Below are 13,068 nucleotides of genomic sequence, written 5' to 3' on the forward strand. Positions count from 1 at the left end.
TCTATATCTCTGTTTTGGTAGCAGTACCATGCTGTTTTGGTTACTGTAGCCTTGTAGTGTAGTTTGAAGTCAGGTAGCGTGATGCCTCCAGCTTTGTTCTTTTGGCTTAGGATTGCCTTGGCGATGCGGGCTCTTTTTTGGTTCCATATGAACTTTAAAGTAGTTTTTTCCAATTCTGTGAAGAAAGTCATTGGTAGCTTGATGGGGATGGCATTGAATCTGTAAATTACCTTGGGCAGTATGGCCATTTTCATGATATTGATTCTTCCTTCCCATGAGCATGGAATGTTCTTCCATTTGTTTGTATCCTCTTTTATTTCCTTGAGCAGTGGTTTGTAGTTCTCCTTGAAGAGGTCCTTCACATCCCTTGTAAGTTGGATTCCTAGGTATTTTACTCTCTTTGAAGCAGTTGTGAATGGGAGTTCACTCATGATTTGGCTCTCTGTTTGTCTGTTGTTGGTGTATAAGAATGCTTGTGATTTTTGTACATTGATTTTGTATCCTGAGACTTTGCTGAAGTTGCTTATCAGCTTAAGGAGATTTTGGGTTGAGACAATGGGGTTTTCTAGATATACAATCATGTCGTCTGCAAACAGGGACAATTTGACTTCCTCTTTTCTTAATTGAATACCCTTTATTTCCTTCTCCTGCCTAATTGCCCTGGCCAAAACTTCCAACACTATGTTGAATAGGAGTGGTGAGAGAGGGCATCCCTGTCTTGTACCAGTTTTCAAAGGGAGTGCTTCCAGTTTTTGCCCATTCAGTATGATATTGGCTGTGGATTTGTCATAGATAGCTCTTATTATTTTGAAATATGTCCCATCAATACCTAATTTATTGAGAGTTTTTAGCATGAAGGGTTGTTGAATTTTGTCAAAGGCTTTTTCTGCATCTATTGAGATAATCATGTGGTTTTTGTCTTTGGCTCTGTTTATATGCTGGATTACATTTATTGATTTGCATATATTGAACCAGCCTTGCATCCCAGGGATGAAGCCCACTTGATCATGGTGGATAAGCTTTTTGATGTGCTGCTGGATTCGTTTTGCCAGTATTTTATTGAGGATTTTTGCATCAATGTTCATCAAGGATATTGGTCTAAAATTCTCTTTTTTGGTTGTGTCTCTGCCCTGCTTTGGTATCAGAATGATGCTGGCCTCATAAAATGAGTTAGGGAGGATTCCCTCTTTTTCTATTGATTGGAATAGTTTCAGAAGGAATGGTACCAGTTCCTCCTTGTACCTCTGGTAGAATTCGGCTGTGAATCCATCTGGTCCTGGACTCTTTTTGGTTAGTAAACTATTGATTATTGCCACAATTTCAGATCCTGTTATTGGTCTCTTCAGAGATTCAACTTCTTCCTGGTTTAGTCTTGGGAGAGTGTATGTGTCCAGGAATTTATCCATTTCTTCTAGATTTTCTAGTTTATTTGCGTAGAGGTGTTTGTGCTATTCTCTGATCGTAGTTTGTATTTCTGTGGGATCAGTGGTGATATCCCCTTTATCATTTTTTATTGCGTTTATTAGATTCTTCTCTTTTTTTCTTTATTAGTCTTGCTAGCGATCTATCAATTTTGTTGATCCTTTCAAAAAACCAGCTCCTGGATTCATTAATTTTTTGAAGGGTTTTTTGTGTCTCTATTTCCTTCAGTTCTGCTCTGATCTTGGTTATTTCTTGCCTTCTGCTAGCTTTTGAATGTGTTTGCTCTTGCTTTTCTAGTCCTTTTAATTGTGATGTTAGGGTGTCAATTTTGGATCTTTCCTGCTTTCTCTTGTGGGCATTTAGTGCTATAAATTTCCCTCTACACACTGCTTTGAATGCGTCCCAGAGATTCTGGTATGTTGTGTCTTTGTTCTCATTGGTTTCAAAGAACATCTTTATTTTTGCCTTCATTTTGTTATGTATCCAGTAGTCATTCAGGAGCAGGTTGTTCAGTTTCCATGTAGTTGAGCGGTTTTGAGTGAGATTCTTAATCGTGAGTTCTAGTTTGATTGCACTGTGGTCTGAGAGATAGTTTGTTATAATTTCTGTTCTTTTACATTTGCTGAGGAGAGCTTTACTTCCAAGTATGTGGTCAATTTTGGAATAGGTGTGGTGTGGTGCTGAAAAAAATGTATATTCTGTTGATTTGGGGTGGAGAGTTCTGTAGATGTCTATTAGGTCCGCTTGGTGCAGAGCTGAGTTCAATTCCTGGGTATCCTTGTTGACTTTCTGTCTCGTTGATCTGTCTAATGTTGGTAGTGGGGTGTTAAAGTCTCCCATTATTAATGTGTGGAAGTCTAAGTCTCTGTGTAGGTCACTCAGGACTTGCTTTATGAATCTGGGTGCTCCTGTATTGGGTGCATATATATTTAGGATAGTTAGCTCTTCTTGTTGAATTGATCCCTTTACCATTATGTAATGGCCTTCTTTGTCTCTTTTGATCTTTGTTGGTTTAAAGTCTGTTTTATCAGAGACTAGGATTGCAACCCCTACCTTTTTTTGTTTTCCATTTGCTTAGTAGATCTTCCTCCATCCTTTTATTTTGAGCCTATGTGTGTCTCTGCACGTGAGATGGGTTTCCTGAATACAGCACACTGATGGGTCTTGACTCTTTATCCAATTTGCCAGTCTGTGTCTTTTAATTGGAGCATTTAGTCCATTTACATTTAAAGTTAATATTGTTATGTGTGAATTTGATCCTGTCATTGTGATGTTAGCTGGTGATTTTGCTCGTTAGTTGATGCAGTTTCTTCCTAGTCTCGATGGTCTTTACACTTTGGCATGATTTTGCAGCGGCTGTTACCGATTGTTCCTTTCCATGTTTAGCGCTTCCTTCAGGAGCTCTTTTAGGGCAGGCCTGGTGGTGATGAAATCTCTCAGCATTTGCTTGTCTGTAAAGTATTTTATTTCTCCTTCACTTATGAAGCTTAGTTTGGCTGGATATGAAATTCTGGGTTGAAAATTCTTTTCTTTAAGAATGTTGAATATTGGCCCCCACTCTCTTCTGGCTTGTAGGGTTTCTGCCGAGAGATCCGCTGTTAGTCTGATGGGCTTCCCTTTGTGGGTAACCTGACCTTTCTCTCTGGCTGCCCTTAACATTTTTTCCTTCATTTCAACTTTGGTGAATCTGACAATTATGTGTCTTGGAGTTGCTCTTCTCGAGGAGTATCTTTGTGGCGTTCTCTGTATTTCCTGAATCTGAACGTTGGCCTGCCTTGCTAGATTGGGGAAGTTCTCCTGGATAATATCCTGCAGAGTGTTTTCCAACTTGGTTCCATTCTCCCCATCACTTTCAGGTACACCAATCAGACGTAGATTTGGTCTTTTCACATAGTCCCATATTTCTTGGAGGCTTTGCTTGTTTCTTTTTATTCTTTTTTCTCTAAACTTCCCTTCTCGCTTCATTTCATTCATTTCATCTTCCATCGCTGATACCCTTTCTTCCAGTTGATCGCATCGGCTCCTGAGGCTTCTGCATTCTTCACGTAGTTCTCGAGCCTTGGTTTTCAGCTCCATCAGCTCCTTTAAGCACTTCTCTGTATTGGTTATTCTAGTTATACATTCTTCTAAATTGTTTTCAAAGTTTTCAACTTCTTTGCCTTTGGTTTGAATGTCCTCCCGTAGCTCAGAGTAATTTGATCATCTGAAGCCTTCTTCTCTCAGCTCGTCAAAGTCATTCTCCATCCAGCTTTGTTCTGTTGCTGGTGAGGAACTGCGTTCCTTTGGAGGAGGAGAGGCGCTCTGCGTTTTAGAGTTTCCAGTTTTTCTGTTCTGTTTTTTCCCATCTTTGTGGTTTTATCTACTTTGGGTCTTTGATGATGATGATGTACAGATGGGTTTTTGGTGTGGATGTCCTTTCTGTTTGTTAGTTTTCCTTCTAACAGACAGGACCCTCAGCTGCAGGTCTGTTGGAATACCCTGCCGTGTGAGGTGTCAGTGTGCCCCTGCTGGGGGGTGCCTCCCAGTTAGGCTGCTCGGGGGTCAGGGGTCAGGGACCCACTTGAGGAGGCAGTCTGCCCGTTCTCAGATCTCCAGCTGCGTGCTGGGAGAACCACTGCTCTCTTCAAAGCTGTCAGACAGGGACATTTAAGTCTGCAGAGGTTACTGCTGTCTTTTTGTTTGTCTGTGCCCTGCCCCCAGAGGTGGAGCCTACAGAGGCAGGCAAGCCTCCTTGAGCTGTGGTGGGCTCCACCCAGTTCGAGCTTCCCGGCTGCTTTGTTTACCTAAGCAATCCTGGGCAATGGCGGGTGCCCCTCCCCCAGCCTCGCTGCCGCCTTGCAGTTTGATCTCAGACTGCTGTGCTAGCAATCAGCGAGACTCCGTGGGCGTAGGACCCTCCGAGCCAGGTGCGGGATATAATCTCGGTGCGCTGTTTTTTAAGCCGGTCCGAAAAGCGCAATATTCGGGTGGGAGTGACCCGATTTTCCAGGTGCGTCCGTCACCCCTTTCTTTGACTCGGAAAGGGAACTCCCTGACCCCTTGTGCTTCCCAAGTGAGGCAATGCCTCGCCCTGCTTCGGCTGGCGCACGGTGCGCGCACCCACTGACCTGCGCCCACTGTCTGGCACTCCCTAGTGAGATGAACCTGGTACCTCAGATGGAAATGCAGAAATCACCCGTCTTCTGCGTCACTCACGCTGGGAGCTGTAGACCGGAGCTGTTCCTATTCGGCCATCTTGGCTCCTCCGCTTTTTTTTTATTTTTATACAAATCCTGATTAGTAAGATACATATTCATATTATTAGTCCTCAGTTTCCTCATTCAGGAAATAATTCTACTTCACAGGGTCATTGGGAGGAAGTTTTTATTTGGCCTGATGTTCATGGGTTTAGCCAGGCTGGGTTTGTTTAGGCAAAGGAAGGACACATACACACATTTATAAATAAAAAGGTTTTACATGAAGGAAAACTGATTTTAAAGATTGTGACACTTGCCCACTAGTAAGTGGTTATCTTCAACAGTGCCACTTTAAAACAGATGCTGATGTGTTCATTTATTCTTCCCTGCAGCCAGTCATTGGCATAGCACACGTATGTGTATGGGCGGTGCCTGAACACTTGTCTGGTGTGAAGGTTAGGGCAGGGAGTTTTATTCTATTCAAAAGAGACACTGCTGGCTTCACATTACATTGGTCTCTAATTTTCACTTGCTTCCAAACTTACTACACCCTTGACATAGGTTAAAAAATAATATTTCATAGCAAGGGTCCGGGTTTTTTGGTTTGTTTTTGGTTTTGTTTTTGTTTTGAGATAGGGTCTCACTGTGTCACCCAGGCTCACTTACAGGCTTGACCTCCTGGGCTCAAGCGGTCCTCCCACCTTAGCCTCTGGAGTAGCTGGGACCACAGTTATACATCACCATACCCGGCTAATTAATAGCAAGAATCTTTGCCTTGATAATCTCATTCCAAAGAAATAACTATAAAGAATTTTTTAATTCCATAGAAATATTGTCTATAGTGACCACCACCACAGTCAATCTGGAAACTTGAAGGTCTAACCTGAACGTCTGGAATATTATTAAGCAAATTCTCAAACTGGTAGAATATATTAATAAATAATAAAGACTAACAGTGTGGGAAAATGACAAAAAGAACTGCTAATGTACTCTGTGATTATAATTATGTAAAAAGATGTCTCAAAGTAGGCAGAGCATGGAAGATTACATACAAAAATTAAAATAGCTGTGTTAGTGTTGTGTTATTATAAACATTAAATTTTTCCCTTTATGACATTACTGACGAGGCTAATCCCCCCTAAAATGGAATATTTTCCTATTTGGTACCACAAAGCCAATACACAAAATTGAAAGTGTGCATCTAGCAGTGCAGGCTTTATTTGATGCCCATAGAATTGAGATGTGGGAGCCTGGCTCACAAATCAACTTCTCAGCCCATGAGGGATAGGGCATCCCCCTATGACAGCCAAGAAATCACAAATATAGGACATTCCCCATGAGAGCCAGGAAGTCACAGATATGGAGCATCTTTAATGAAGGGGTTGGGGAATTAAAAGCAAGGGAAAAAGTATTCATGTCTTTTCTGGGAATTAGGTAGATAACTTCTCAGAACCAGAGTTTTTGTCCCCCTTTTTTGTCCTTTTATGGTTTCTTCTGGTCATTGTCATGGTGATTGTCAGCTGTCTTGGCACTGGGGGGAGGGTCATTTAGCATGGAAATTAGATTATAATGAAGTTAGAGGTTCTTCAGAGGTCAAGTGAGCTGCCATCTTGGTTCCCACCACTCTTAGCTGGTTTGGTGTCATGATGGGGAGCTTTTGACCACAGACATCCCATTTCCTAAAGATAACCAGAGTTAAGGTGGGGAAGAAATTTACTTAGGTCACACAGACATTACACTGGGTAACAACATTACTTTGACAACAAAAATAAATGCACTTTATAACAGAAAAAAGTCCAGGAAAAAATTGAGACACTTTAATATTTGTTATTGGTCTGAAAAAACACCCAAGTAGTCATGGGAAAAATTAGAAACTTGTTTAACATCTTTGCACTTACTTTATAATTTAGTATTTAAATATTTTCGTTATAGATCCAGAGGGGCCTATAACCTTTTCAGTACTTAATGTCTCTAAGAGTCTTAAGCTGGTCTTGGGTGCAGTTCATTCCATTTTAAGGTTGAGAGAGTAGTGTTGGGATGTCCCCTGGTAAAATGAGTCTCAGCCTCCTCACAATGCCATTCTACTTTCATTAAAATTCTTCTTCATGATCCTGGGTTAATGGTTATGGTTTTGCCTTTCAGCTCTAGAGCAAGGTTTTTTTCTTGTAAGTAAGCAATTGGTTACTGGAAACAGACCTGTGGTCCACCTGGAAGTGAACCAAAATATGGATGAGCAGAAAGCGCTTTCCCGCTTGGCAAAGGCTCATGGGCCTGGCTCCGTAGGGTGGTGCCAGCTCCTGCCCTGTTCTTTTGTGCAGTGAAGACACAGGTGCCCCCTATGTTCAGTGACTTGACACTTAAATGGCAGTATGGTCTTTGGTAATAATAATGAAAACTAACAGCTATGCTTTTCACTGACAAAGGTAGGATATTGCAGGAAGCTTGATGTTGAATATTTTGGGGTTTTACTTTGAGAACTCCTAGTCCTGTATTGGACCTTGTTGGAAAGTTCCCTGAGCCTATGAGTGAGAAGGGGACAACTTGGGAGTCCCACGGTGAGCAGAAATGAGACCTGCTGGCTTGATAGTAACTGCCATACGTTGAGCAGGACCCTGTGCCAGGCTTTGTGCCAGCTACTTTCCATGACTCATTTAATCCTCTCAACAACCTTTTGAGTCAGATTCTCTCAGTTTTTCCAAGGAGGAAATCAAGATTCTGGCCGTCTTAGAGTGCTCCAAAGCCATACAGCTAGGGCGCTCCAGAGAGCTAATACCACATGGCCACACAGTGGCTCCACATGGCTTTTTAAAGAAGTTCCATGTCAGCATGGACATGACACAAGTGCAGGTGTGAAATATGGGAGCTGTAGCTTCTTTCCCAAAATCAATCAAGATGTCCTGCGGAAAGAAAGAGATATAGCCCTCGTTTACAGAATTTTTTTTTTCAATTGTCTTTTTCTTGATTAGGAAAATTCTCCATGTTTCTGCTCAGAAGCTCACCTGTTTCTAATAAGAGAACCTTTCCATCAAATTAGGAGCCTGGTCTCAGTTTTACAGGAGGAATAGAAAATCTACCACTTGCCATCTGGAAGATCAAAGTATTTCCAAATAGAATTTAAGTGAATACCACACAAATTCTAATTCCCTAGAGGCAGCAGTTTTAATTTTGATAGTCTCTAAAAGCAATAACATTTGGTAGTTTCTGAGTAAATTTTAGACTCTCAAGGGTTTAGTTTTAGCAGTTTAATAAAATGTGAATTTTGTCTGCTGAGAAGTGAACTTCGTGGTAAGACTTGGCGAGTCTGAGGTCTGTGGTACTCCGCCTTTGGCCTTCAGTGGGCCATGCTCATTCCCTTGTTCTTTCTGGGCATATTTGCTGCCCAGATTCTGCAGTAAGGAGAGAGTGGCTGCCTTGGGGTGATTATTAGGTGAATACTCAGGTCTGGGGTTGGGAGGGACCTCGTAGGAACCACCAAAATCGAGGCTTTAAGGGAACTGCCGCCTTGTAGTTGCTTAACTGTACAGGATTTCCCCCGCAACGGTCCCCTTCCTAACAGGCTGCTCTACAAAGCCAGGCTTGGACTCTAAGAACTCACTCAGAGGTGGACCGTTGGAGGCCCCGCATGCCTTCCTCTGTCACGTGCTACCCCTCGCAGCTTGGTGCTTCTTGCCGTGGGCCTACCTGGATCCGCCACTCAGCAGTGAACAGCCGAGGAAGGTAGGGGACGTCGAACCTGGCCCGTGGGCTCTACCATGGCATGGTGATGAAGGCATGAACTTTGGCCCACTTGGCCTGTCCTGGCACCAGCCACCCCCTACTCACAAGTTATTTCCTCTGATAAGCCACCTGAAGAGATTCAGAGGCCAGATGGAGAGACCTCAGAGGCTGCCACAGCCTCTTCCTGTCCCTTGGTAGGCAGAGAGGCCTGTGAAGGATCAAACTGGTGACACCCCTGGCCTTCATCAGGCTCTCCTCATAGCACATCACCCCAGAGCCCCTTCCCCCCAGTGGAGTGAATCAGGATGGGGCTCAGGAGTCAATGAGTGCTTACCAGGCCAAGTCCCTTCAAAAACTCCAGACTCAACCTGTAAGAGTGTTTTCAGTATTTTATTAACAAATGAGCTGGCAAGAGGACAAGTGATCTAGTAATATCACCCCCACCCTCATGGAGCAGCCACCACAAGCCCACCATGGTGGGGGGTGTCCAACATGCTCTGCTGGCCCAGTTCCCAGCTGATCCCCTGAGTCTTGGCACCAGTTTAGTCACCCTTCAGTTGCTTGGGAGGCAGGAAGAGACTTCCCCTCTTCACGAGGTAAGGGAGACAAAAGCAGCCATTTGGATGCCAGGGCCACAAAGGCAAGCCATGCCCTATTTCTTTGGAGGGACAGAATCACTTCTTCCCGAGGCCAGACACTGTAGCCCATGGTACTCAGCCTTCTAGAGGAGGGTAGCCTAGCAGAGGAGAAGCCCTAAGGGGAAGCAGCATTTTGAAGGCATCGTCATTCTTAGACCAGCTAAGAGCTGAGGGCATTCTCTATCTTTGCCAGTAGACAGTGAGACTCCAGGATTAAAATTAAAAGCCCGTGGTGCATCCTTTCCTTGACATTAACTTTCCACAAAACCTTGGAGGAGTCAAATCCCACACTGCACATACTCCGGTGTCTCCAGCTGTGAAGTGGGACCAGTATCAATACATGGGAAAGTGCTGAGAAGGAAGAAAATATTTCAGGTATAATACTAATCCATCAAACACGTTTTATTCAAGAAGCTTGGCACCAACTTTGTGCCACATCCTCAACTCTTCAATGAAAACAGCAGTGACCAACTCGCTCCCGTTGGTCCCTATGGCAGGTGTTGGAATGAGTTGAGGCTGGCCTCCTCTGTTTGCTCACAGCTTTATTCCTCTAGCTTCAGATAAAAATAATTATAATAGGCAATAAAGTCTCTTCACAGTGTATTTACTGTAACTACAACAGCTCACAAGACACATTCTTTTTCTGCAGAATTGTAGCGGGTACTTGGGGAGTTTGCCGACCAGACCTTCTGCACAGGAAGCTGGCTTGCATCATGGAGGCAGTGGACTCCTGATAGTCCCGCCTGCGCAGGCCCCTTTAAGACACTGACACAAAAGACTGCCCAGAGTGGCATTTGCTGCTGAGGCTGCAGGGCAAAAACCCCATGCACAGGAAAGCATCCTCTCAGAAACAGATAATCCGCTTCTCATCTTCATAGACTTTGGCCTCCTCTGGTTTTATCAGGTTTCCATTTAGGCTATTGAAAAGGAGGAAGACAAAAGTACACAGGTAAAATGTTAAGGACCCTCGCACACTCCTTCCCAAGGTGTGTTCATAGCACACACTCGTGTATCACACAATACACGTGTATCCCTGAAATTAAGGAACATACCCTTTGCAGATAGTTCCTTCATATTAGCATGGATCCTCTCCAGCTGCCATCCCTCTGTTCACTGGGTCTCACTAAGGTCACCTGTAGCCTCCATAAGCCTGAATTTAATGACATTTTCCAGGTCTTGTCTTTCTTGGCCCTCACAGGATTTTGGCTGTCCTGACCTCTCCTCTCCCTCCTTCTTGAGGCACTCCCTCCCCTTGGCTTGGTTATATGCCCTGATTTTTCTCCTGCATCTGAGCACTCTACTTCAATTTCCTTTCCTATATTCTCCTCCATGTGACCTCTACATCTGAGATTTCCTCCAGGTTTGGGGCTAAGCCCTTTTCCCCACCGGATCTCATCAATGCCACGGCCTTGTTTGTATGTCCGTGGAGGCGGTTACCTGCTTGGCATCCTCACTTGGACCTCTCCCCCACACCTCAAAGTAGCCACACCCCCTAGGGTCCCCTGGCTTAGTGAATGGACCACTCTCATCCTGCTGAGCAGGTTAGTAACCTGGGGGTCAACCTGGACACCTTCCTTCTCATCCCCATGTTCCTTGTATCACAAAGTTCTCCCCTAATTCCTAAGAATCTAGAATGCCTCCCTGGAACCTCTATGTCTTTGGCCGGCCATCTTGGTCTGAGCACCCATCATCTCTTCCCTGCATCAGTACAATGTCCTACTGACAGGTCATTTCCATGTACTCTGGCCTTCTCCAATTCAGTTTCCTAGAAGAGCCAAGAATTGGTCTTTTTGCAATGCAGAGCTGATCACATTCCTCTCCTGCTTCAAACTGTTCACTGACTTTCCATCACTTTTAGGATAAAGACCAAAATGCACATCATGACCCACAGATCTTTTATGGTCCAGTCCCTGCCTATCTCCTCAGCCTCCTGTAGTCCCCTCTTCCACACTGTCTGAACCCTGGGGCACAGCAGCTTCTGGCAGTTCTTCCAGGACACCACACTCCCTCCTGCCCCAGACCCTTTGCACATGCTGTTCCCTACACGGAATACTCACCTCAGCTGACTAGCTCCTATTCATCCTTCACGGCTTAGTGTAAGTGCTGCTTCCTCAGAGAGGCCTTCCCTGCAACCTCATCTAAATCAGGTTCCCTCTTGGCCTTCCCCTTTGTGATAGTACCCATCACAGTTGTAATTAAATAATTACACAAATGATTTTTTCTTTAATGTGCATCTCCCTTTCTAGACAGTGAACCCATGAAGCCACGTTGTTCACCACTGGATTTCCGGTGCTAGCACAGTCCCTGATGCTCAAGCGTTTCGTTATTCAAGGAATAAATGAAGACACAGCACTAGTCCCTAGGACCAAAGTCCCTAGGACCTTGACTCAGGCCCCACCCTCCCAGAGCCACAGTCTGGAGGAGATAGCCTCACAGAAAGCTGTTATACTGGAGTGGGATACATTTCTGTAATTTACAGTGTTCATTGTTCACCTCTAATTTCTGTTCTTAAAGACACAACTCATCAAGGGACTTCAGACTTCCAAGTTATTTTCAGAAAGGAATGAGGTAGAAATAAGTGTCAGTACAGATAACAAGTCCAAGGAGAAGGCTCACCCTGTAAGTGTTGGCTCCAAGCAGAGCTGCTCCCTGAACCTGGCTCCCCGGCCAGCTCAACCACAACCCTGTGGCCTGGTGTGGCAGTCCCTGGCAGGGCCAACAAAGCCACAAGCCTTCTCAGAGCCCAGTCCCATGAAGTCACACACAGAGGAGCATGCTCTGGAGGCTCCCAGAACAAGCCAGGGACCTAAGTGAAGACACTCCCAAGACCAGTACCCATGCCGCCTGTCCTGCCCTCTCTGAATTGGTGGCCAGTTCCCCTCTCCACCCTGACACAAGTGCAGGCCTTGAAGCTGAAGTCTCCTGGCCCTACTCAAATGGTTCCTTGTGTAGGAATGGTGACCCTCAAGAGGGAAGCAATGCAGATTTTGAAACTTGACAGAATTAAAGCAACTGTAGGTCTTTACTACCCGCCTGACCAGCTACAGAGAAAAGTGGAAGCCAACTGTGCTCTGCAAACTGTTCTGTAGTCTGGCAGTCTCCTTCCTCTCCCCCTCTGCCTGCTGTCCTCAAAACGTAAGAATCAGCAGAAACGGAGTGGCCTGAGGGCAAAGACCCATGCAAACAGTTCCAGTGCCCTCCAGTGCTTCCCAGGCTGCTGGGCAGGCTGGGCATCACAGGCACACAGGCCACAGGTGTCTGGTTAGATCTGGGCTCTATTCTCTATGACGGTGTTTTTCTTTTTTTCTTTTTTGTTTTTTGAGACAGGGTCTCTGGCACCCAGGCTGGATTGCAGTGGCATGATCCTGGCTCACTGCAGCCTTGATCTCCCATGCATCCATGCTCCCACATCAGCTTCCTGAGTAGCTGGGACTACAGGCACATAGCACCATGTCGGGCTAATTTTTGTAGTGACGGGGTTTCGCATGTTGCCCAGGCTGGTCTCAAACTCCTGTGCTCAAGAGATCTGCCCATCTTGGCCTCCCAAAGCGCTGGTATTACAGGCATGAGCCACCATACCTAGCCAACAGTGTTTTTTTTAAAAAAAAACCTTTTGTCTACAACCCTAAATAAGAATTACATTTTATGTTGTAAACCAACACTTATGCAAACACACACCCACTCACATGCAAGCATGAACTAAGATGAATGAAATGATACTTCCATACCATGCACATTGCATCCTGGTATTTTGTTCTGTTCTGTTTTCTTTTTAAATATTGTTGGTTGCAACTCACCAAAGTGATCTGATTTTATGACAAGTTCCAAACAAGTTCTAAAGCAAAGTTTAAAAAACACTGTATGAGGAGCCTGTGTTGGCCAAGGAGCTGTTTTTTGTTTTTTTTTTTTAATTAGCTATGAAATTCTCCCCAGTCATGGAAGGAGGACATAGTTAATGAGGCCCCTCTCCCAGCATCCACCCAGTCCCACGTCACCCAGGCAATTAAGTTGTTAAGGGAGCTGCTGAGTGGGGAGTGTCTGTGCCTTATGGGAGGCAAGAAAGAAGTGGCATGGCGCTCAATGTCACAGTAAAGCAAACTTTTTTTCTTCTATTA

The 13,068-nt window shown here is 44.6% G+C and overlaps 1 protein-coding gene across 10 annotated transcripts in view; it reads right to left on the bottom strand.

Annotated features, from left to right (window-relative positions):
• Positions 1 to 8,686: 8,686 nt before the first annotated feature.
• Positions 8,687 to 13,068, bottom strand: part of NOD1 (nucleotide binding oligomerization domain containing 1) — a 56,245-nt gene continuing 51,863 nt past the window's right edge. For all 10 annotated transcript variants that reach the window (XM_055347271.1, XM_055347275.2, XM_031013138.3 and 7 more), the window contains one exon: positions 8,687 to 9,870. In XM_055347271.1, coding sequence (XP_055203246.1) covers positions 9,798 to 9,870 — 73 coding nt within the window. In that variant the 3' untranslated portion in view covers positions 8,687 to 9,797. The remainder of the gene's footprint in view (positions 9,871 to 13,068) is intronic.

The sequence above is a fragment of the Gorilla gorilla genome, chromosome 6 (genome assembly GCF_029281585.2).
Source record: "Gorilla gorilla gorilla isolate KB3781 chromosome 6, NHGRI_mGorGor1-v2.1_pri, whole genome shotgun sequence".
NCBI lineage: Eukaryota > Metazoa > Chordata > Mammalia > Primates > Hominidae > Gorilla > Gorilla gorilla.